We start from the raw sequence: 25,473 nt of genomic DNA, 5'->3' as shown, positions 1-25,473 counted from the left end.
CATTTTCCAGCCTGCCATCCCAATGCCTGGATGCAACACGCACTTCCATCCAAAATATGACAAAGGCGATAAAGCCTTTGCTGCTTAACGCACTTCTCTGGGCTAAGTGGGGACAGTCACCGCAGCCTGGCGGACCTGCAGCCTGGGAGCCACAGCTCTGCAATGCCACGTTGTCCCCTGCATCTGGAGGAGCCTCGCAGGTCCAGCATCTGTCCATCCAGGAGCTCCCAGCCCACAGGTTTTGCTCCATGGAGAGCATCATGCAGCAGCTCACGCCCTGAACGTGCCCTTCCCCGCTAGCCCAGCAGCGATTCTTACCACGCCTGAGCCTCGCTTCATCCAGACGATGGTGAGAGATGGGTTCCCAGTCCAGGCACAGTTGAAGACCGCGTCTGAGCCCAGGTCAACGAGGAGGGACTGTGGTTCTGTCGCCATCCTGGGTCCAACTGCACAGCGGAGACTGGAGTTACTCCCAGTGATGGGCTGTGTCAACCAGAAACCCTCAAACCAAAGACACCACCTTGTCAGAGGGAGCAGCGGTAGCTCTTGATGGACCTATGGGTCCCAGCCATGGAAGACCCCCAAATAAAGAAAAGCCTGAGGCAGGTGCCTGCTGCAGAATGACCAGGTCCCCAAGGACAGCCACCATGAGCTGTGTGCTCCTAAAGCCGGAGGAAATCATGGGTCCCACCATCAGAGCACTCACAGAGGCTGAGCTACAAGAGAGCCCAGCAGGTCCTGGTCACCCTGGGCAAGTCAGATCTAGCCACGTCCCCTTTCCACCCCTTTCCAGCAGCTCTGCTGGCCTTGCTTAGCCCTGGGAAGCCAGCCTCAAGCTGACACGTTTACTCACAGTAGACGTCCACGGTCCTGCTGATGTTTGTGCTGCCCAGCGCATTGGTGACCTCGCAGGAGACGGGCTCAAAGAAGAAGGTGTGGTCCACAATGGTTTCGTAGAAGTCACCGGATGCTTCTTTTATAACCTGGCCTTTTTTTGCCCACCTGTTGAAGAAGAAAGAGCATCACCGTGGTGCTGTTTTGTGTCACTTGCCATTGACGTGCGTGCGATGGTGGAGACTGCCACCCCAGGGGCATAGTGCTGGGGGGGTGGCACACCACAGGGTGCCTGCTGCTGCCCTTGACTTTGGGAGGGACATGCACTTGTCCTCAGCATCGTCTGCTTCCCCAGGGATGCAGGGATTATAACCACAGGCTTTGGAGAGGAGACATCAAAGTGATGGGGACGTATACCCCTAGTGAAACCTTGCCAAAATAAACCAAACCTGCTATTTCCCTGTGAAAGCCTGGGATTGTGGGGGGTGGTGGTGGTGGAAGACCTCAGTGACAGGAGGGAGGCGACATGGAGAGCCTCTGCTGATGCGGAACCACCACAGTGCCAGGAGAGCAGCCCCTTTCTGAATGCCTGCTGGTCCTTCCACATCAAAACCACTAGAAACCTTTTCGGCTCCCCCCCGCCTCCCCTGCCCAACTTTCACCCTTTTCTTCTTTTTTTTTTTTCTTCTTTTTCTTTTTTTTCTTCTTTTTCTTTTTTTTTTTTTTTCCCCAATCAGAAAGAACTTTATCCCTTTAAGGCAGCTGAAATAACATCACCCTGAAAAGCCAAGCTGGCATTTGCAACACTGCAACTTGCAAATTGTCTTGGAGAACAAGCTGTCAACTCAGCACTTGAATTAAGCCGCTGTTTGCCAAACAATGAGCAAATGTGACCTAATGGGGCACCATCTGGCAACCTGCCACTCTGGAACGGGTGGGAAAGACAGGAGATGCTGTCAGGCGGTGTGAAACTCCAGCCGCTCTTTGGGGGAAAGGAAAGAAAGCACAGGCAGCAGCCTGGGGCGGGTGGGGGGGAAATAGACAAAAATCCCCCCCCTCCCTCCCCACAACAACTGACAGGGAAATTAGAGGGAAGAGGATTTCCCTGAGGCTTCTCTGCTCCTGTTGTCTTGGGGCTGCTGCCCTCCTCCGTGCTGGATGGGTTGGGATGTTTGGGTTGAGGAAAGATGCAGGCACTGGGTGCTGGATTTGCGCTGGAGAGATGAGCCACGGAGGCTGCTTCCCACGTGGGGTCGGTGGGGTGGTTTTGGGAAAGCTGTCCCCTTCCAGGAGAACAGCATCTGCTCACGGTCCTCCCATGGATCTCCTGCTCCTGCCTTTATTTCTCACCCCCACCGCTCTGCTATGGGTTCCCCTTGGTTTAATGCCAGATCCTGCTGCCCTAAAAGCAACGAAGGATGACTGGGGCTACAGCGAACTCATTCAGAGGGTCTGCAGGCACAGGAGGCTTCTCCAAGTGCCTCCATAGGGCTGGAGCAAGAGCGAAATGCCCATCCCCAGCAGGCTGGGAAACACTCTGACAGCGCTGCTAGAGCCAATTCCCCCGGCGCCCGCTAACATGAACCTAACTGAATCAGGACAGCTGACCTGGGAGGCTTCACCCACCATCTGATGACACAAGCGTTTTGAAAGAGATGTATTAGCGGTACAGATGTGAGCTGATTTGTATGCACTTGTCTGCTCTCGCAGTTCATTTATCTTTGCACCTCTAACAGATGCTGACTGGCCACTTCAGCTTCCTTTCCCTCCCTTCCTCCCCGGACTCCCCCTTCAATAATTAATCAGGAGACGCCGCTTTTATTCCTAGGGCTGCGCTTGGTGTGTCAATGAGGGAGGTGCCTCGTATGGAAAAACGAGCACAAGCGACGCCTTCCAGGTGCTCCTCCGAAGGACTGAATGGTCCGTGATGCTTTGGTGATGCCTTTCTCCTTCCACAGGGAACTGCAACCCAAGCCAAGGGGCTTGGAAGAGGTCAGCCAGCAAGACTCACCTCAGCATCTCTCTTCCCGGCTTCCTGATGGGATCTGCCTTGCCCTGCTGCCTCCTTGCCGCAGGAATGACACTGCCCATCACAGACAGCAACGGCCAGCACCCTGGCAGCAGCTTGGCCCTTGGGGATGCTCCTTGCTCCCTGGGCTGTGGCAGGAGAGAGCTGGGGGCATGTGGCAGAGCTCGGACATCTCGTCCCTGAAGCTTTGCACAGGTTGTGGGGTGGAGGAGACACATCCTCGTTGCCTCCTGAAGCCACAGCTCAGCAAGTTCTGATGAAAGAAAGCAAGGAAAGAAAGTAGAGAGCTACAGGGACAGGGCGACTCCAGCCGGTGAACGTGGCAACACCCTGTGCTTTTTGCCAGGAGTATTCCTGCTCTGTTAAGCTCCTTTGGCAACTCTGTCCCCATAAAGGCTCCAAGCCACGAGCGGATTTCCAGCCTCTGAAGGGTCTCATCCTGCTGCTCAGGTGCTCAAAGGAGGCACCAGCCACATGAAGACGCTTCCTTGCAGCAGGAATGGGACGGGGTGAGCCCGGCACCAAAACCCTGGGGGAACCCGGTGCTTCTCTTGTGCCTGCCACTTTCCTGGTTATTTTGCACAAAACCACCTTCCCTGCTCCTCAAAGGACAAGAAAGAGGTTTCAAAATGAGGATAAAAGTGACTTGTGAGCTCCCTGGGTCATGCCCTTGCAGACTGCCTGCAGCTCCTGCTCCCAGCGGGGATGTGGAGGGCTCAGGGCTTGGAAACCAGCTGGACCAGTGCCCGGAGGTGGGCTCCAGATCCTCCTGAACCTTGCAAAGGAAAGCGAAACGGAGGTCAAGGTTTCCGAGAGCTGTTTGACTTTGCAGCAGCTTGGGAAAACAGACCCCAACAACCGTGGCACGGCGCTTTATCTGTTTGTTCAAAACCCATCGCTTCCGCAAAACTGGATTTCCCGAGTGCAGAGATGTGTCACAAACAGCAATTTTTTGTGCTTCAGCAGAGATCAAGGTTCTTGCTCCAGTTTTCCAAGGCTTAACACTGCTAAATCAATGTGGCTGAACAAGCAGTATAGATCTTTTATAATGTCAAATTGGTTTTTAATAACGACAGCTGATAACCCTCTTGTAAAGCTTCCCGTGATGTGCTCGTGGACAGCCAGAAGGCAAGTTACTCAAGTTTTTAACAAGCCCATAACATGCCTTCCTCACCTATTAACCTTTCAGTAATTATTTATAAACAGAATATGAATAAAACCGAGCTGAGCAGATGCGGAGGATGCTCCTGCAGCCCCAGCCACCACCTCCACCGCTTTGGCTCTTCATGATTTCTTCCTCATGTCTCACCAGCCTTATTACATCCAGCCTGGCTCCCAGCCAGCGCTCCTTGTCCTACCACCCTTGAGAGCAGGGGCTTCTTTCATTTATATTGTTACCTTGAAGGTATTTATAGATCGCAAACGTGTCGCCCAGGGTCTTTTCCAGACTATATAAATTTACCTCCTCTAGTCTCTCCTCGTATGACTTAGCTGCTAACTCACCCATCATTTTTTTTTGCTGCTGGTTTTCCACCGAAGCCAAAGCATATTGCAGGGGCTGCAGGGACAGGTCTGTGCAGGGGGAGCACAGCACCGCCGTGCCCCCCTCCCCATGCTGAGCTTGCCCCAGGAGAGGGGCGAGGGTCTTCCCTTGGGGATCCTGCCCAAAGGATCTCTCCCTGTGATTCCCTCGGGGTCTCCACGCTGAAGGTTAGCAGGGCAGAGGGGATGCCAGGGGACCCGTGCCAGCCTCCTGCGCTCCTTGGATGGTCCCTACAGGGTGACAGTGGCAGCATCGCCATGAAGTGCCTTCACTGCCTGCTCTCTACCACCGACAGGCACCTTCTCAGGATCCAGCTCCAAATTCACCACCTCTCCCCACTATCCCACGTCATATGGCCAATGCAGGCCCAGCATCCGTCTGCTGCTGTCCCTCAGCCCCTCCGGCTCGGCACATTTGCTCATCTTCCCTTCTCTCCACCCAGCTCCATCTCTGGCTGCTTCCCCAGACGCGCATTTCTTCCCTTCTGAGCTGCGTTTCATTTTGTGATTTCCTTTCCCATATTTCTAACCTGCCCTTGGTTTCCTCTGGCCTCTCTGGAGGGACTGCCCGATGCCTCCCCATTCAGTATCTTCTGGAAATTGCATCGGCCCAGGTGATGGAGGAAAACAAATTTCAACCAGGAAACGGGTATTTTGATCTGAACTTCAAAGGGGTTATTATAGACAGCACTGAAAAGCCAGCGATTAAAGAATGAAAAAACCAACTCAACCTGTACTGGGTCCTTTTAACACTTGATAAGAGGGAGGAGGGGACTCTTCCAAGGAGATGCTCTCCAGGGAAGTAGCAGCTTTCTGCTCCATTGATTGCTTCCCAGTAAGAGTACACGCAAGCAAATAAGAAAGGACAGTGTGGGATACGCCAGCTCACAAGCAACGTCGCGGCTTTGTCTTGCTTTCCAGATGTCAGTGTTTCTTCAGTGACCTGCTCTGGTTTTTCCGATGGAAACCTGCTGGAAACCAGGATGAAGCTTCCTCCCAGGGTCTCAGTGGCAGATGCTCAGCCAGGTCTCCTTCTGCACAAGGGCTTTTTATCCAGCAGCTCCATCCCTTCTCCCCAGGGATCCTGTTTCTGGCTGGGCTTCCAGGCTCGCAGAGCCCATGCAGAGCTAACTGCAACAAGAGCATAACCCACCTTGTAGAGCATCGGTACATAGAGGAGCATCGCTAGCAAGCACTTCATCTGTCTGAGTGCTGCCCAAGACTGCTGTAACAAATAAATTCCTCTGTCTGCGGTACAAGGACTTGTAATTCTTCAACAAACAGCCTGCGTGAACAAGCTATTTACTTTACAGCCCTGGAAAGGCTGTAGGGCTCGTATGTACTCTTCTTTATAAAGCTCCTCACCAGGCCACGGCTCTCTCCAGCATCTCCCAGTGGCACAGGAACAACTGGAGGGCATCACAAGTGCCCACCCCCCCAGCACAGGCGTGCTGGGGCTCGCTGAACTCTACCATGTCCCCTCAAGCACTACTTAAATCCATCCTGCACTACCTAAATCTATCCTGCAGGCTCCTAGGGAGGTTTTTTTTGCAGTTGCCAGCAGCACGCGTGCTCCTTGAACCAGACCTCCCAGCAGATTGGCTGTATAACCCAGGGAAGTGGAGTGTATCGTAATTTTTAATTAACAATGCAAAAAAAAAAAAAAAAAGTGGTTGCTTGCCATATAAATTGTGTTTACTAAGAATGACTTAAAATAGATAAATATTTTCTTGGACGCATTTTAATTGCTTAATAAAAGTACCAAGAACACCCACAAATACCTTAAATAAATGCATGGCTCAGGGAGTGAATTAATTAACATTTCATTCCTGGGAGTGGCTATTAATTGCTACAAATTGCTCAGAGAATGGCTTTTGTTGCTTTATTACCAGCAGTACCTTCAACTCCTAGTGCCGTAGTGTGGCAGTCCCCTCTCATCCTCAGAGAAGAGCTGTCCCCGTGTGTGACGGCTGCCAGCAGGATGCTGCCAGCACCACCCTGCATCCCTCTGCTGCCCCCGTATCTCTGGCATCCTCCACACAGAGGAGCTGATGGAGAAGGATGGTGTTTCATGGATGATGTGCTGGCATCCCTTGGAGGCCCGAGGTGGCCAAGGACAGTGGATGGCTTGTGCTGGCAGCTCCACGTTTGCAGAGCATCTCTCGTGTGGGACAGTCTTGTGAGACAGGACTGAGCAAGCAACAGAGCCCGAGCGGTGTCACCCTACCCCACTGCGTGGCTCTGGCGTGATGCATTGTCCAAATTATTTCTTTATTAAGAGTAAATTTCCATAAGGGAGATCTATGAGGTTACTCCTCCTGTTGGCTCCCTCCCTAATGAAGATGTGTGGGTCCTCTGAGGTTTCTCAGCTGCATGTCTGCTGTCCTCCCTCCGTGCCGAAGCTGTAAGTTCATTTATCAGGCAGGGCAGGCAATAGGTAAACTCTCCACCATCTAAAGGATGAAGCTGAGCCTTCCAGCTTGGGGTTCAATCAAGTTCAGGAGGGCAGGGTGCGGAGCAAAGCGCTGAGCATCCTCACTGATGGCTGGATGGCCCTTGAGCAGGCGGGTGGGGGGAGCAAAGATGATGGCACCCACCATACTCAAGGGAAGGCTTCCAAGCCTCCAGCTCCCGTCCTGACAAACCTCCATCCATGCACGGCTGCTGCAGCCATGGCCTCTTCCCAAACCTCTCCGTCCTGGCATCTCGGCTCCATCACAAAGTGAACCCCAGGTCCTAAGGGTGGCGATGCTGCACCTTGGAGCAGAGATGCCAGCTTTGCTCATCTCCTCCTGACTATTTTTTTTTTTTATGTCCCCTTGTGGCTTTTCTTCAGAAACAAACAAAGAGCGAGAAAGACCGCAACCTTTTCCAAATTGCAAGAGTTCAGATTTGAATCTCTGACAAGGACATGTTTGGTGCCTGATTGCGCTCGCTCCGATGCACCAGTTGCTGCTACTGGGTTTTGATTGTTTTTAAACACTCTGGGGATTTGATGATAATAATAACACCTTGCTGTGCAGGAGAAAACTCTGGCTTGATTTCCTCTCTAATCTCAGCTTTGGCGTTCCCCCCTCCCCCGCCAAGCCAGGAGGCCAGCAATGAGCCTGATTGCTCATCAGCCCGCAGGCTTTAAGGGGGGTGCCTGTCCTCAGTGCACAGGTTTTCATCTCCTCCTTGCCATCAGCAGGTCCCATGGGTGGGAAAAATCAGTGAGGGCTACTTCGAGCTCCCCAAACCACACCTGAAGGTGTGCAGTGGGAATCCAGCTCTCCGGAGAGCATCGGAGTACTGGAGCAGGGATGGGCAGGAACGCCCTGGGGTGAGGTTTGTGCTGCCCATGGCACAGGAGCTTGGAAGAACCGGGCTGAGAAGGTTTCTCTCTCCCAGACGGCGCAATTAAAGCCGTGTCACTGGTACAGCCTGTACGAGCCGCGGTTCATTTTTGGTGAGAAAACAATCAAAATAGCCTTTTGCTTAGCACAATGATCAGAACAAATTGGCCGCAGGAGCAGAGAGGAAGAAGCAAACAAAGCTGTTAGCTTGTCAATGACTTGACTGATCAACCGTTGTAAATAGTTAAAGCTGGCTGACGAGCCGTGCAAATAATCAATGGCGTCATGTTACGCACCGCAGCCCCGGGACCGGCAGGACTGGGGTTTGCAGCTGGTGCTGCATGGAGCTCTGTGCAAGGTGGCCACAGACCCCAGGGGTGGCTTGGCCAGGGGATGGGGAGGAATAATACCTGCCCCATGCACGTGCATCCCATGCTGGACCACCTGCCCAGCTTGCTGATATCCTCCTGGCGAGGAGGATTAGGGATGCTGGCTTTTGCAATGGGGAGGTGTTGGCCAAAGTACAGCCCCCCCATGCCCCCCAGCTGCTCCCTGCACAAGGGGCTGGTAAGGATGCTCATCCCATGCTGGACCACCTGCACAGCTTGTCGATATCGCTCCTGGCGAGGAGGACTAGGGATGCTGGCTTTTGCAACGGGGAGGTGTTGGCCAAAGTACAGCCCCCCCATGCCCCCCGCACAAGGTCCAAGTAGGGATGCTCATCCCTCATCCCATGCTGGACCACCTGCCCAGCTTGCCGATCCTCCTGGCGAGGAGGACTAGGGATGCTGGCTTTTGCAACAGGGAGGTGTTGGCCAAAGTACAGCCCCACGTGCCCCGCGGCTGCTCCCCGCACAAGGGGCTGGTGAGGATGCTCACCCCCCTGGAAGGAAAGAGGAGACACGCTGATGGAAAAGCCATTACTATTTCAAAGGAAAAGCACAAAACTTCATGGGCTAGGTGATTCCTTCTGCAAATGGAGCTGTTTTCTTGACAGATCAAAACAAAATGCAGACGCTTTAGACCTGGCGCTCTATTAATCCTGCTGTTTAACCCCCCCCTCCTCCTCCTCCTCCACCCCCTCACATGAGAGGGCTGTGCACCAATCCTGTCCCCACTAATGCCTCTTTGGGCACTTCTCTTGCCACGACAGATGCTTTTGTGTCCCTCTCCTTTCACAAGTCCACCCTCTTTTGCAGTAACTCCTCTCCCCTCCTTAAGTCCTTGGCCCCAGAGTCACGGGATCATGTGAAAATTTTCCTTTTTTTTTTCCCCAAGTAAAATTACGAATGCTACATTCCTGATTTTTCTAGGTGCACTGGAAGTTTAAAACCATTCAGACGGGTCTGAAGAAGCAGGCTACAACAGCCAGCTGCCAAAACTGCTTATCCTGAGGAAATACTGGGGATGTGAGTCATCCCCTAGAGCTGGATGAGCTTGGAGGTGTCACTTCTCCCGTGGGGATTTTACCCCTTCGGCAGCGATGCTGCATTTCATTTCTCCTGCCTACATCGTCTTGACTTATCCCACCACACAATAGACATGACTAATAGTTTCACTATTATTTCTTGCGCGGATCGGGTAATCCAATTTCATCACGTGGGTTGTGTTTCCTCAAATCATTTAATGGCATTAGGCCTTTCTGGGGTCTTTCTACCCCACTCCACCCCCATAGCAGAATTTCTTTAGCCAGATTTATGGATGCTGGCATGTCGAAGCGCTAATTCTCCGCTGTGTTTATCCTCCTGCTTAATGCAGAGTGAATCCGGGCTGTGAAGCTGTTTGAACTCGCCTTTCCCTCTGCTACAGCTCTTATTTTTCACCTAAAAATAATCAGCTGTGCTTGTGGCTTTTGCAACTTTACACCTCGACGTGCAGTTTGCAGAAAAAAACCACCCAACCAAACAGCGGTAAATGGAGACAGCAAACCCCAGCTCTTCATCAGCATGAGAAACCTGCTGCCAGAGGGATCTGGAAGCTGGTGGTGGGCTGGGACTGCACGTTTCAGATCACTGAAGCTCCCAAATCTACAGGCTTCAGGGCAGAAATGATGGGCACGGTGGGCGTTCAGGCATGGCCAGAGGGCTGTGGGGTGGTGGGGGCTTTTCCAAGGGTTTGCTCATTCCTGGGTGACTCCTAAAGCTCCTCCGAGGTTTTGACCTGGGCTTGATTTTGGGATGTTTGCAAGGGCTTGGTGTTTTGATCTCTGATGGCTTCAGCAGGCACCAGGCTGACCTTGGACGGACCTCGGGGTGGTTTGTATTAACTCTTTGAGAACCAACCTCGGATGTGCCAAACTGCCACGCAACGCTCGCCGCTTTGGACACAGCCTGAGGCAGCTCCCTCCGGCTTTCCAGCCCCAGCTCTGCCCAAACTCACCGCGTCCTCCTCAAGCCCTTCCCTCCCCCTGAAGCTGCTGTTGCCATCCCAGCGTTTTTAGGCTCTATCTGTCTGCATTTTGGCACGTCCTCAGGTTGGTGTGAAGCACAGCTCCTTCTCTGGCAGGTTCCTTGGCCGGTCCTGCCAGAAGAGTTAATTATTCAGGGCAGAACTGTGTCTAGATCAAATGATTCGCGTTAGGATTATCAATGGAGGCCACTGTGCTTGCAGGCGTGCACCCCAGGTGGAGGCGGGCTGAGTCCTAATTATGTGGGAATCTTCTTGCAGAAGATGCCAAGGGCAGCGATTTCTGTGTAATGCAACACGGGGTCCTGCTGGCTGAACTGTGAGTCACTGGGGGATCTGGCAATTCATAAGGAGGAATAATAAATGACATACCCCCAGATGCAGTCCCTCCACGCTAACACGAATACGCCGGCAACAGAAAAGGTGAAGCAGAATAAAATCACAAGTTCACCAAAAGATCTGTTCGTCTTTTCGGCACGAAATTCAGCCATCCATCAATCCAGCCATCCCTCCCTCCCTCCCCAAACTCAAGGAACTCAAGTCACTATTCCTGGCCAAGCCTCTTGCATCCCCCGAGGCCACCCTGGCTCTTCTCAGCCACATCGTGAGAAAAGAATCGAACGGGGCTGCACACTGGTTCCACACTGACCTGTAAGAGCTTTGAGATTACCTATCAACTTCTGTATAAAACGACAAGAAACAGCATTTTTTCCCAAAAAAAAAAAAAAAAAAAGTCTCCAAAAGTAAAAACCATTAAGTCCTTAATTACACACTTCAATAGCAAAGCGGAGCTGAGCAATGAGCATCGCTTGATGCTTTACAGACAAATGGTCTCCTAATCCAGAGACAACAGCTTGTGTTTCTCCTCTGCTTTAATATTTGCCAACAGCTTCCAAGGAGATTGCATAGGAAGAGAAACCCAAGGATAACTTCGAGACTTGAAGTTAACAGAGTTACTCTGTGATCTGATGCTGGAGGAGACCAGAATCCCTTCCGAGCCTTTCTGGGATGGGCTTTGCCAGGCTGGGTGCTGTCTACACCACACAAGTAGCCAAGACACCTTCAGAGCAGGCAGAGAGGAGGCTCAGGATGCCCAGCACGTCCTCGCCACGGCTACCAACGTCACCCAGGTTCATGGAGGAAAGGCTTCCCTGCTAGAAACTGCCCCAGCCCAGCCTCTGCCAACTTCTCCCTTGCCTTCCCCTAGATGTGCTGCTTCCCAAGGAATCCTGCCTGACCTCCCAGCTGAGCAAGCCTGGGCGACGCTGGCCCGAGCTCAGCAGCGGATCCGCACACCAACACGTGGCAGGATGAGCCCTCCAACCGCCAGTGCCCAACACCAGTCCTGTGTACTGGGGAAATCGCCAGGACGCGTGTTCCTGGAGGGCAAGCGGGACCCAAGGGGTTGATTTGGGGATGCCAAGTGTCCGCTGGGATTTCCTGTGCTCATGCCATGCACGCTGGCCAACATTTTGTAGCTGTCCCGGCAGTTCTTTCAAGCAGAGACATTTCCAAGGAGGCTGCTTGGGGAAGGAGTCACATGGACAAGAACCGATGCCGACTGCAATCACCAAATCATTGCTTGTTCACCGGAGTGGAGGCGCCGTCAGGGAGAGAAGCAGATGCTGACAACTTTGTCCTGCATTTAAACCCCGCTCTAGCCCCTGAAAACTGCAATAAAGGAGCAAACCAGGAATCTAGAAGTGAAATCCTTTAGCAAAGCATCTGCGGGACTGAGGTGGGTGCAACCCCTGTGGGTGCAACCCCCCTCCCCATCCTGGGTGCTCCTTGCACACTCCTCATCATCGCACCTGGCTTGGCCCTGGTCACGTCACCCACCCTCTGGCATGAAAGCAGAAAAACCTCAAACAGAGCTGAAGGCCTCTTAAATCAATGTCTCTCCCGACTCAGAAGCTGTAAGAGGATTCATTATTTATATCGCAGAAACACAAAAGCTTAGCATATTTTAAGCTGTCTGAAACGACTTCAAGGCAATTCTTCCCCTCTCTTTTTTTTTTTTTTTTTTTAACAAAACACATTGAGATGTCTCTGAATCGAGAGGTGGGAGGAAACTCCCTTTTCCTTCCCAAAGAGAAAATAAAATGGAGGGATTGAGGGAGAGAAAATAAAACCTGCTGTGATCCAGCTTGGGATCACCAAGGAATGCCCATTGGGGGATGCTTGGGATCACCAAGGAATGCCCATTGGGGGATGCTCCCCATGCGATGCTGGCATAAGCCTTCAACCCTTCAATCAACCCTTCAACCCCTGCACGACTCTTTCCTGACATCACGTGGAGGTTTTGGTAGTAGGAGAGGTGAAGGAGGCATCTCTGCTGCTTCACAAGCGCAAATTCACGCAGCTGTATCCTTCAGAGGCAGCAGGAGGGGAGGTGCTGAGTGCCGGGTGTCTTTTTTTTTCCCCTCCTTCTCCCCCTTTTTACATTTTCGATTTAGTCACAGCATCTCTAATTTCCTTAGATCTGAAGCCACCTCGTGAGACTGGAAGGGAACGATATAGAAGAAAGATGAGGGGGGAAAAAAACGGCAGTAATCTTGTAAAAGTCAGTTTTGAAAAATCAATTTTCTTGTGTGACAAGATTTGCTTAAGGCTTTTCGTTCTGTGAAATCAGCCCATCATCCTGCGGGAACGCATGAAGGAAGTGGCAAGTGTGGTTTGGAATAACTTAGATTAAAGACTGTTAAATTAGGCTTGAAAAGCTGCCCCCTCTCCTTGCAAAGAGAGAGGAGATCTGGCCAGAGGAGTCGATGATGCTCCCTTCCCAGTCACCTTCCCGGTCTCCAGGAGCCTGTCTTGAAGGAGAGGTGACCAAGGAGGCTGGGAAAACCCAACCCTCCGATCTCTCCGAACCCCACGGCTGTTTAAAAGTGTTTGCAGCTGCACCTGGTAGCAAACCGTGAGGTCTTTGCTAGCACCCAGCGATGGGGCTGCACCGTTTGTTGGAACCAAGATGCTTCGGAGACACGTTCGCTCCGCTGTTGGGATGCGCGCGAGCAGAGGCTGAGGGACTTGTGAGGCTGGTGGCTCCTGCCCAAGGGGATGCTGGTGGTCCTGGCCGGGATGGGGATGGCCACAGCCGTGGTGCACCCCACATGTCCTGAAACATGACAGCAAAACGCTGCTGCCATCCTGCTCCACTGGAGAGGCTCCATCCAACGCAGCAGCTTGGCCCGGCTGCTTCACCACTCGTTTAATTTGGTGCCTTTAATCATTTCCACACCAGGGAGCGGTCCTCAGGATTACAAAGCGCTTCCCCCCTCCCCTGCCTTTCCCACCCCCACCCCCCCCTTTTGCAGCCATCAGCCTCTCTATGCTCTCTCCTAATTAGTTCCAGCTGCCTCCGAACATCTCCCACCCACTTGTTCCCACTACCCTGACAAGCCAGGGAATGGGAAGATGAATCTCCCCACGCTCGCACCTCTGTGAGCCGAGGGAGGCTCTCCCAACCCCGTCTTCCCCGGCTCACCTGGAGCCAGCGGAGCCCCTCCGGCAGCCCAGCCTCGCTTCCCAGCTGCAGGGATTTCTGTGCCTTTTATTTTACTTTTTTCTCTTTTTATTTAAAGCCTGTCTTTCCCCCTCCGCCTGCCACCCAGGCACACTCTACTCCTTGTCAGAGGGAGCTGGCAGATGGGGCTGATGCATCACGAAGGAGATCTGAAGAATTCATTTCCCGTTTTTTTTTTTTTTTTTTTTTTTTCTTTCCCCAGCTTTCATTTTCACTTCAGAGCAAAGGTCCAGTTGTCTGGGAGGAAGCTACAAAGACAAACCCAGGCAGGAAAACAGAGATAGTCAGGAAAAATGTTACAGTGCCGATAACTTGAGACCTCTGTGTGCTTTGCATTCATTTCAACTCCCGCTTTAGCTGCATTTTGCTATGTCTATAAATTAGATTTATGCCGTCGCTGCTGTGAAATGCCTGCGGGCCCCTTCCCTGCTCCGGTTTCTCCTGCCTCCCGTGCCGAGTTTGGCTGCGGGAGGCAGCGGGAGAGGCGACAGCCCTGCCGAGGGATGGCATATGGCCTCGGAGCGTCCTGCCGCTGGACAGACGGCAGCCTCGGCCGTCGGAGGAGCGGGGAGCAGATGGGACCCGGGGGGAGGAAGGCGGCCAACCCAAGGAGGAGAGCCTGCACGCTGGTGTAAACCAGCACTTGCCCCAAGATGGACTAAAGGAGCGAGCTGGTTCGTGGGGGAGAGGTGCTCAGCGTGCCAAGAGATGGCTGCAAACCCGGAGTGACCGTTCCACCTGAAGATGCTGAGAAGCCTCTTGCCTGGACCAGATGCTTGCTCCCCACACCATCCCTCCTGGCTTGCAGGGGCTCCTGAGGCTCTGCAGGACCATGTGGGGCCACCCCGGGTCCCCTCGCTGTCCCCAGCAGAGATATCCGTGTATTTTTCCCCTGTGAGCGTGACCTGGAGCCGGATGGATGTGGGGGAGCGTGCCCCTACACCCACGGACTTCACACCTTGTCTGCAGTCGCTGGCTGCTCTGCAGTGTGTTTCAAATCCTTGACAGTCCCTTTTAAATATTAATAGAGATGTGATTGTAATTTAATAAGAGCTTAATATTGCAGATCCCCCTTCCTCGGCAGAGGCTGCTGGGGAGACAAAAAATGTGCCAATTAGGTAGTGGTCTCGGTGATCAGAAGCTCTGGGGAACGCGGGGTACAGGGGGGATGCTCACTTTTATTCTGGGCCTTTCATGAAAGGGCAGAAGAAAGCAAGCAACACAGCAAACACACCAACTCCCAGGAGACATTTTTCAAAGCCGTCTGAATTTCCTATTAAAATATATTCCAGTCTTACAGTGCCAGAAGAGGGAAAATGGCCACTGCTGCGGCTTGGCGGCAGGCAGTGCCAGGCATGCCCATGAAATGGATCATTTGCCACTTCTCTGTCCAAAGTTGCCAATGAAACGCATTGCCCTGGATCTCTGCATCAGCTCCCCACGACTCAGCAATCCCTTCTGGCCTTCACAGCCTACGGATCTGTGAGCATACCCTGCAGCAGATAAACGTGCCAACCCTGGTGTCACGGAAGAGCATTAAACTCCGAACACATCCTCCCCTGGCCTTTCACCCGGGAGCAGAGATGCTGTGTGCATCCAGAAGCCCAGCAGACCAAGCGAAGGAGCTATGGACACCTAACTGGAAGAGAGACTCCCAGTGCCAGGGGTGATTTTTCCTTCTGCTCAATGGTCCTGGCAGCAGGAAACCATCCCCAAGATTCTTCCACCCCCAAGACCCAAATTCCTTGACTCTACAGATGAAGCGTGTGGCTTCATCCTGATCAGATGGAACAGGGTGCATCCATCCACCAGCCCAGCTCTCCTCACTGCCTGGACATGGGGGCTGAATCCTGCTGCAGATGCATCCCTGAAGGCAGCCCTCTGGCATGGGGGACCCCATCCAAACAGGTCTGATCCCTGAGGAGCGACTGTGAGGAACGAGGGATGGGAATCCTTGGCTCCTGCCCCCAAATCAGTGACTTGCCCACCTTCATTCCTTTTCTGCTCTAACCGGGGCAGGGGCTGCTGCTTCTCTCTTGCCCAGGGGATTTGTTTTGGAGAAGTTGGATCTACGTGTTGAGCCCGGTGCCTGCGTGATGATAGATGTGCTTCCAGCCACCAGCTGGTCCAGCTGTGGGGCAGTGCAGGTGCAGCGATTCACCCAAGCCAAGCCAGGGCTGGCCACCTGCTCGTTCCCTCCTCCGTTCCCCATCCCTTTGATAAGGCTTTCCCAGTTTCCTATGTCTCCTGGCTTTGTTCCTCTTCCACCTAATGTCACCCACTGGCACACACTCGTATTCACTGGCTCTCAGCCACGTAGCAAAGCAATGCCAAGCCACGAGGGAGCTGGTTCAAGCATCTGAGCAAACTTCCAAGCCACGGCAGAGCTGCTTCCAGCAGGACATGGGACACACGCTCTTGGAGAACATCTCCACAGCAGCCTTGAAGCGTCTCATGAATAAATCTGGTAAGATGCCAGCGGGTCTCGGAACTGTGCAGATGAGACCCGAAGTAAAAAGAGCATCAAAAACTCTTTGCAGTTTGAACTTCTCCTCTGGGTTTGTTAAAACAAAATGTGGGAACGTGTCTCCATGGATTGAATGCCTCCGAGACGGCATGGCGTGGGACAGGCAGGCTGATGTGTGTTGTTATTTTCTCCTTCTTTTCTCAGAGCTCCCCGATGTCAGGTGCAATTTTTCTGTACCTACCCAAACCCCAACAAAGCTGCCACTTTCTCCCCCAGCAGCCGAAACACTGGCAGACCCGTACTTGGGCATGACGGACGATTCTTGGAGACGGCAGATTGACTGAAGCTGCTTGGGTTCTTCCACGTCTCCCTGAGGCTGGGTGGGAAATGCTCGCCCTGCATCCCAGCCGGCACGAGGACCCTGTGGAGCAGGGTGGTGGAACGGGCCTGGTGCTGGATCTCTTCCTGCAAAATTCCTGTTGCTCCTGCAAACGAGTTGCAAACAGTTGCAAAGTTGCAAAGGAGCAACAAGTCACATCTTTGTGTTTTCCCCTGTGCAAAGGCTGGGGCACAGTCTCCCATCAGGTGCGTTCAAGCCCCACTGCCTTTAAAGAAAACCTCTTTTAAGAAGCACTTGAGTTTGCATTAATATTTGATGAGCGACAGCATGCTGTTGGTTCAAAGATAAAACAGTGTTTGCCAAGCAAGAAGGTCTTTTCTACAGACCGGAGCCCACTGAGAGAACAATCAAACAATGCTCCTGCCACTAGGCAAGCCACGCGGTGCCTCAGTGATGACGCTGGGGCTGGGGACACAGGGATGCTGTGGGCTGGCTCCGAGCTCCAGCACAGCCTGACCAGGCAACGTCTGGGATGACGGTGGGGCTCAAGCCCTGACCTGCAGCTGCACTTCACCGAGCTGGCTGATGCAGGAAGATCTTCACAGCAGTATTTGGGCAGGTGGCACTTCTTGGGCTTCAGCCCAACCACGGCAGGTGGAGCTTGCTTGGACTGCACAAAACGCAACCCCCCTTCCGCTACGGGGTGGGGAAGAAGTGGTGTAGCACCATTCCCTGGGTGGCTGCTAAAGAAATGCCTCCCAGCTCCTCCTGACCTCTCCTGCTGCTGCAGCATCAGCTGGATCTTCTCCCATGTCCCACAGTTATGGAGAGTTGTGTGTGTTGTTCGCAGCTGACGTACTTAACGCCGGAGCCGGACGCTTTGCAGGAGTGGGGAGGGACAGCGCTCTCCTTCCATCTACGTCTGGTTGTCTGTCCGTCAGCCCCACGCCTTGTCTTGGAAGTGCAGTGGTCCCCAGGACTGCAGCGATGCTGGAGGGCTCCTCAAAACATCCCCCCTCGCGCCTACAAAGCCAACGTGATTTGCAAAAGTCTCTGCTAGCCTTGGGGGTGAGAGCACTGCATCCAGGCACGGCAGTGAGAGATGTATTATTGCCCTGCCTGTACCAACTCCCCATCGCTCTGCAAAAATAATCATCAGAGGAGCCCAAAAGGCTGAGGGACGCTGCCTCTTGCAATATTAAACTTTCCCATTTTCTTCTGCCACTTTAAAGATTCTCTTTCTTACCGCGAGTGATAAATAATAACAGCAAAAAAACACCCCACAGACACACAACAGACTTCAAAAGCCAAGAGAAGATTGGCAAATAGAGAGATCTGAAGTGAGCAAAGAGGAGGCCTGGTTGTGAGTCGGTTCACGTAGCCCCGACTTCTGTTGCTTTCCATTAATTTTACCCACCATCACAGGTGGCAGAACAACGGCGACAGCTAATTACTCTCTCTCCCTTTCCCTTTCTTACCCGTTCGCTCGCAGCAAAAGAAAAAGTCAGTAAATTCCCCAATCCCCCCCTCCCCATCCCAGAACCGTCCACCGAGACGCAGAAGCGCGTGGGAAGCGTGTTATTAGAGGAAGACGAGGCGGTGCAGTTTGCCCACACATATGTTGGCTGCCCGGTGGAGCCGTTCGTGCCGCTGCCGCCCCAGCCTGGCACCGCGGCTGCGTGATGCTCTGCCTGCAAACCAGCTGGCAGGGGCAGGCAGCGGCTGCAGGCAAGGGGAGAGGCAGGGGCAGCTCCCCCCCATCATCGTGGGGAAAGCAGGGAGACTCCTTGGGCTTTCACCCCACGGTGCTGGAGCGGCTGGGGACACGGCCAAGGTCCCCGTGAGCCTTTCTCCAGCAGCAGCAAGGAGCGGCGGAGCAGCGGTTCGGTGGGCTGAGCTGCTCTTTTGGTGCAAAGGGAACGTTTATCCCAGGTGGAGGTGGGATAAATCCCAGGCCAGATGGGGTGTAAGACCCTATAGAGACCATAGGATATGTCTGTGCAAAGATTGCTCTATACGGTGAGCAGGAAAACATGCAAATGAGCAAAATGAGCACAAACGAGCAAAAAACCTGCTGCCAGGGTTAATTCACCCCGATGCCAAAAAAACCCTGCTCACACACTGCTGGGATGCCTCCCAGCACTCTGCCCAGCCCCCTCTGCTTGCTTTTGGTGACACTGGCCTATCCCGAATCCAAAAGCGAGTGACAGCCCAGGTGACATCGTGGGCAACCAAACCCTCCTGGGAAAAAAGACGCTCCTCATCAAGAAATCGTTGCTGCCAGGGCGGGAGGAGGATGGGGATTTCAGCTCCCAGGACATCCTCTGCTAGGAAAAGGGGCAGAGGAACCATGTCATGGCAAAGGACACCCTGCCCCCCAACATCATCAGATGCCAGCACATTTTAAGGCAAAGGGGTTCTGGCTTTTTTTTTTTTATTTTTTTTGTCTCCCATTAGAAAATGCCACCGAGGCCAAACATTTAGGGGAAGCCTGTCAATTCTGACAAACTGTCATTAATCTCGCCCCCAGAGAGAAGATGCGGTGCAGGCTGGAACTTTCCACGCTGGCTCTGGGAGCAGATTGCTCCAAGGTCTCCTTTCTAACCAGGTTTCCCTTGCATTAAAAACTACACATTATCTGATGTATTATATAAGAGAGCACGAAGAAAACCTCTTAAGGAAAAAAGCAGCTGCCTTGATTTCATCAAAACGGTATTCTCTGTGAGGGCTTTGGGGGCAAAGGGGTTTTTTTTGCCTCTTGGGAAATCGTGTTGAATTTTGTTTCTTTTCTCTTGCCACCCTAACAAAGACAGCGAGGGGGCTGTGCTTAGAACCCCAGGTCGGCAGGACCACAGGGCTGGCTTAGCTGCTTCTTGCTAACGAGCAGCACGGTTCACGGATGCTGCCGAGCATCTCTGGGTGAAGCCTTTGGGTGGGATGCTCGGCACCGCTTGCTTTTCCCTGCCAGAGAAACCGGGGGTGCAAACCCTGATGCGAAACTCGTCGCCCCTTGCAAATTCAAGCCATGTGACAGCTTGCTCCTGTATTCGAAGCAGGGATGGCCCTGCGGAGCCGGCTGTGGATTTATGCCCAGAAAAGGGGTTTTACGTTGTTTAGCCCTTTTTCCTTTGTGTTCAGAGCTGTTTACTGACAAACATATTGGGAGGTATTAAAAATAAATGTCGGCTGAAGACCAAGATCTGGTATCTCTATCTGAGGGTGAGGGAAGCCTTAAGAGATACGTAAGAGTGGTTTTCTCACACAGGGGAAAAAAAATCATGCTTTCTATCTATTTTTTTTTTTTTTTAAGGCAGAATAAGTTCGTTTTCACCAGTGCTGGAGTCCTGAGTGGCCCTGGGGACGACCCTGAGCTCATGCCCTGCCTTTTCCCACCTCTGAGTATCTCAGTCGTGGGGCTTTACACATCCCACCCCTCCACCCACCTTCCCTCCTCCTTAGTGCGGGGGTGGTGCTGGGGGCTCCGTGCTCAGGTGTCCTGCTCCAGAGGGCTCCGAGTTTTGGTGCCAAAACATCTGTCACCGTTACAGCGTTAGAGAAGAGCTTTGGGATCTTTGGGAAGGGAAATGAATCCCCCTCGATCAATCAGAGCCATCAAGCAGAAGGAAATCCTGCTGAGTGCTGCTGAATCCTGTTTGCTTGTCACAGTGGTAGGGAAAAAGCCTGTGTGATGTTAAGGGAACTGCAGAAAGGAAAAACTTGAAATGCTTGAATTTTTCTTGCCTCTTCCCCACTCCCCCCTCCCCCCCCAAAAAAAATATTTCTTTTAAGGGAAAGCATAACCTGAAAAAAAAGTGCAATTGGTTTTGATAGTAAAGCCCATCAGAAACAGATCACAAAAGCCCTTTGCAGCAAAGCAGAAATCCCAGTGCTCAGGCAGCAGGAAGGGTGAAAAGGTGACAAGGTGACAAGCCACGTGGCCTTGGGATGGGTGAGAAGGGATGAAGCAGGACGAGAAACCCTGCACTAACGAGACGGCACCGAAGAGGAGAGCAGCGTGGCGCGTCCATCTGCTGTTTGGAGGAGAAAAGCAACCCAGCGTTCCTCTGGCCGTGTACCCAGAGGGTGGAACCATCCACGAGGAAGGAGCAAACCCAGACCGGGTCCCTCAAGGCTGCCCCAGCGTGCCGGGGAGCGGCGCAGGGTGGGTGCAGGACTGATGTGACAGCCCCTGTTGCTGCAGATCAGGCCAGGTGACCCGTCTTTGGAGCAGAAATTTCGCCTAGCTCTGGTTCCTTGGCCAAAGGCCGCTGTTTTGCCTTCAACCGTACCAGAATCAATCACGGCATAAGACCCACGTGGGACGTTTGCCCAGATCCTTACCCAGATTGTCATGCGCTTCGTTTTCCTCCTAACTGTAAATATGAAAACAGGGCTATTTGTATCTTTGACATTAATTGACTTCTCAAATTAATAACTCTTCTGTGTAACTAGGAACACAATTATTGCTTTGTTGTGCTGATAGCAGATATCCAGCTGGAAGGAATCATTCCTACCAGCGAACTCGATTGTACTAATTAATCTGTATGAGCCTAACAGGAGGCGGGTCACGGTAACCTGTCCCCGGAGGTGCCTCCTCTGTTATTATCAACTGACGCTGTTGCAAAAACAGAGCTGATTGCATGAACAGAGCTGATTGCGTGCCGGTGCGTGCACGCTCGTAACTTCCAGGAAGGAGTGATGAGCGGCTGATCGCGGCGCTGGGACTGGGGGTACCCAGCTGCTGGGAAATGGCTCCACGCTGGCTCAGACACGGGCCCCCCCAGCCAAGCCCCGGAGCCAGGAGGCTGAGCACGATGCGCTCTTCTTGCAAAGCGTGGTGACAACCTGCCCCGCTTTCCATACCTGTATTTTTGTCTGCTCAGACCAAGAAACCTTTGCGAGAAGAGGTGTTTTCTAATGCTCGCAGCCCTCACGCCCATACCCGTACCCAACAGCCCCCGGCAGCGACTCTGCTGGGTGCAGACCCCATCGTTCTGTGGTGAACGAGACCCACCGAACGCAACACAGTGAGCAACGAGCCTCGCTGCTGCCTGGTACGGTTGTGCTCGGGGTCCTGCTCATCGCTCCCTGCAGTATCTTGCTAAAACTCTCCAGGGGAGGCTTGGGACTGCCTCAGCAGGCAGGGAGCCCCACGCACCGCCTTCATCCTGCGGCTGCTGCGGTTGCAACTGATGCATTTGCTCCCCCCTGTGATGGCTTCGTCAGTGCCGAACAGCCCCTCAACCACTTGTGCTTTGAGCTCACTGCGGCCAGTGGAGGGGTACTGAAGACCCCGACTAGTGGCAATGATCCCACCCTCTCAAGGAGAATGTCCCACTCAAGGAGAACCCATATACCCCATGTCTCCAGCCCAGGCAGCTCCGCTGTGGCCCCCCCTGAGCTCTGCTCCCCGCTGCTGGTGTTGGGGAGTATTACGGCGGTTGCTGAAGGGTTACACGGAGACGGCAATGCAGTTGTATTGTTCAAACCATAAAAGAGTATGCAAAAAAAAAAAAAAAATTAAAAAGAAAAAGGAATTTTCCCATAATAGACTTTTCACTCGGCGCGCTTTGCTCGTTATGTCCCCAAACAGATGGCTCCGCCAGCTCGGTGCCAGGCCTCTTAATCCACTCCAAAGCACCAATGAATCTCTGACCGAGGACTTGCTGCATGCAGCAAAACGTAGCAGACGGCCCAACGTGGAGGCAATTGGAGCCTCTCAACGTGTAACAACATCATCAAGGCAAGAGCAGCATCAGGGAGCCGTTGGAGCGGGGATGCCGGGAAGAGCATCGCGCCGCAGCAGGGCTCTACTGCTCCGCGGGGAGCGGGGGCCCTGCCTGGCTCCAGCCATCGCTCCCCCTGGCCGGAGGATGGCAGAGGCCATGGGGATGAGCTAGAACCACCCCCCAGCAGGGATTAACACGGGAGCAAATGAACAGCCGCCAGAACCCACCGCCAGAACAACCAGGTGCTCTTGGGTGACCTGGAGGAAATGGCTGGGAGCGGTGGGGACCGTGAGGAGCCCTGAGCGGAGGGCTGGGGGGGAGCTGAGGGTCACCCTTACCTGTACTGGGTGACGGCAGGGTTGGCCTTGGCGGAGCAGTGGAACTTCACAGTGTTATCCTCCAGGACCGGCTGCGGCTCCACGGACAAGTTTACCAGGGGTGGATCTGCAAAGAGACAGAGACAGGGCAATGAGCGACCCACGGACACAGCACAGCATCCCCTTGCCGGGCTTCTGAGCTGTAAAAAAGCTCAGAAGCTTGCTTTCCCCCCCCCCCCCCCCCCCCCCCCCCCCCCAAAAAGAGCAAAATTCAGCTGTAAGAAAACAAGGCAAAGGGGCTGAGACTCCTTGATGCCATGATAGAATATTTGGGGCTTTGTAGGACAGGCTCATGTCACGCGTACCGCGCTCGTTTTGCAGGGCTTGAGTAAATAAGACAGAAAGGGGAGCCGCACACAGCGTTCGCTGCAGGATTTCACTTCAAAAATGTTAACGCCGGCTCTGATTCCCGTTTAAGGAAATAAACTTGCCTGCTTTGCTGGGTAATGATGATCTTTTGTCTATCTGCTAACTTGAAAGTGGCATTTCTGCTCTTTCATCAGCCTAATCATCTCTGCCAAATCCTTATTGGTGTCACAGGCCTTTCGGTTCTTCCAGCTGGTGCTCAGTTTCTCTTCTTCTTTTTACATGATAAGCATCTAAATGCTTTAGCAGCAAACAAAATTTAGGAGAGAACTGATGAAAGCAAGCGAGAAAAGGGTGCAATGTTTAGATGAGGAATAAGAATATTCAGAGTTGGTTTAATTTTTCATGAGGTCTGAGACCTCCAGCTTCAGGTTTGAAGGATGGAACCTCATTTGAGGGAAAATGCAGGAAGAAATGGCCTGGTGGAGAGGTTTTCTAGGTGCCTGAAGAACCAGCTGTCCCACTGCAGACTGCATTGGGGCTGTGGAGAGGAGCCGAGGGCAGCTCATCCATCCAGTTGAGGGGGTCTCCTGCCCTTCAGGTGGGAGTCTGACGCAGCACGTGCAAAAATACATCCGAAACCAGGACATGTTACGCGTTCACCCATACCTGCTGCCTCTTTCCTCCTCCTAAATATCTCAGCAACATCCTTCCCAGCTGGGAAATGGGGAAAGGCTGCAGCTGAGCAGCCACCCTCCCGCTCAGTGCCCAAGCAGATGGGAGGGTGAAGCTGCTGGGTGCCCACCAGCCCAGGGGACCTCCCTGAGCATCCTGCGCGGGTGGGCACCCGGGATTCACGCTGGGATGCTGTGAAGCCACGGCTCTAACGCAAGCCCAAGGAGCGTCGTTGTGTTTAATGGAGATGAAAGCTTCTCTTCTGGCTTCTCCCTCCACCACACATGAGTCTGGGTCCTGCTGGAGAGACCTGCTGGAGAGAGGGTGTGGGCTTGAGGGTATGGGCTCCGAGTGGATATACGGATGCGAGACCAGCTCGCCTGCCACCTCTCCCCTGGGTACCACTTTGCAGGGTGAAACCTCACCAGGATGAGGAGCTGAGGAGGAAAAAGTGATGCTGCCTGCAAAGGCATGGGAAGGGTGGGCAGGGGCAGAGCTGCAGGGGATGAGAGGAAAGCAGAAAGCCCGTCGGCGTGCCGAGGGAGCATGACAGCATCCAACGCAACCCTGTGTGACTCCAGCCTGTCCCTCCCCGCTGGGTGCGGGATGGGTTGGGATCATCCGTGCATGGGGAGCCTTGGAGGTGGCCTGGGCGGTGACCTTGGCCGGGTGGCAGCCTGGACGAGACGGGATGGGGCAAGGCAGTGGGCTGCCTCCTCCTCCACCACGTCCCCACCTCATCACACCCGGTGGCATTTACCCAGCCTGAGCCCCGCTTTGTTGCGAGCAAAGCCACCTGCCTTCTTGATGGGAAATTATGACGGGGAAATTATAGGTATTTTCAATTTACCCTAATTTCATTTTAAAATGTGCAATTCAAATGACAATAAAGATGGGCGCAGTTGGGAATATAAATGAGCTTCCCTCACCTAACAGCCCAGAGATATATAGTGGGCTCCTAATTCATTTGCAGGCATCCTGACACTTCCCTATTGTTATACAACAACAGCTAATCACCTTCCTTTGTTAAGTATGAATCACACTTCTCTTTAGTAGCTTTCCCATTGTTTGATGGTTTAGTAGCTGTGCCTACGATTTACAGAGGAGCCTCTTTGTATTAAAAGGAGCCCAGTTCCCTCCTGCACTCAAAATAAAAAAAAAATAAAAAAAAAAAAAAAAGAGAGATTAAAAAAGAAGAAGAATAAAAAAAAAGAAAAAAGAGCAAAGGAAATGAATTAAAGTCTTTGATCTTGCCTTTCACAAATGGGATTGGGCTTTCTAATATTGTGGTAGCTTCACAGTGAGGCGGTGAGTGCTGCGAATAGTGTGGGTTTGTGTTTTGGGGTATTTTAAGGGGGGGGAAAAAAAAAAAAAAAAAAAAAAAAGGAGACACAAATTGTAACTCGTCAGAATGTAATTCCACTCGGTTACAATTATAATTCCTGCCTGGCTTCTTGTAATTAATTTGAACGATGGAACCAGATAGAGCCAGCCTACAGGCGGCTGGGAGGAGAGCGTGCATGCAAATGCTCGCACGCCCAGGTACCGCGCATCCCTGCATCCCTGCTCGCACTGGGGGACCAGCATTGCTCCTCGAAGCCAGTGAGGCAACCTGAGCAACCCCTCCAATCCCGCTATTTTAAATTATCCCCTGGGAAATGATGGCCGGGGTCATGGGCTGAGCTCCGCGGGTGGCAGGCACCGTGCTGGCTCTCACACTGCCAGGTGCTCCTCTCGCCTCCGGACCCCCAAACAAGCCCCCCTCCAGCCTCCACCCCAAATCCAAAAGCATCCTGTGGGCTGAATGAGGAGAAAGGAGGAGCTGGAAGCAGGTTAAGATGCTTCTTCAGCTCTGGGCTTTCACGTTCCTCAGTGGGAAGCACAAAAGGGAATTAAACACCCTGGTG

General features: G+C 53.0%; 1 protein-coding gene across 3 annotated transcripts in view; it reads right to left on the bottom strand.

The window, feature by feature from the left end:
- KIRREL3 (kirre like nephrin family adhesion molecule 3) overlaps nt 1-25,473 on the bottom strand; it is a 339,016-nt gene that overhangs the window by 26,333 nt on the left and 287,210 nt on the right. For all 3 annotated transcript variants that reach the window (XM_055695884.1, XM_055695885.1, XM_055695886.1), the window contains 3 exons: nt 22,547-22,652; nt 854-1,002; nt 319-446 (listed from right to left, as the gene is read on the bottom strand). In XM_055695884.1, coding sequence (XP_055551859.1) covers nt 319-446; nt 854-1,002; nt 22,547-22,652 — 383 coding nt within the window. The remainder of the gene's footprint in view (nt 1-318; nt 447-853; nt 1,003-22,546; nt 22,653-25,473) is intronic.

The sequence above is a fragment of the Falco cherrug genome, chromosome 17 (assembly GCF_023634085.1).
Source record: "Falco cherrug isolate bFalChe1 chromosome 17, bFalChe1.pri, whole genome shotgun sequence".
Taxonomy (NCBI): Eukaryota; Metazoa; Chordata; class Aves; order Falconiformes; family Falconidae; genus Falco; species Falco cherrug.
Note: the sequence above shows the minus strand (reverse complement) of the source record. Positions and strands in the feature narration are given on the sequence as shown.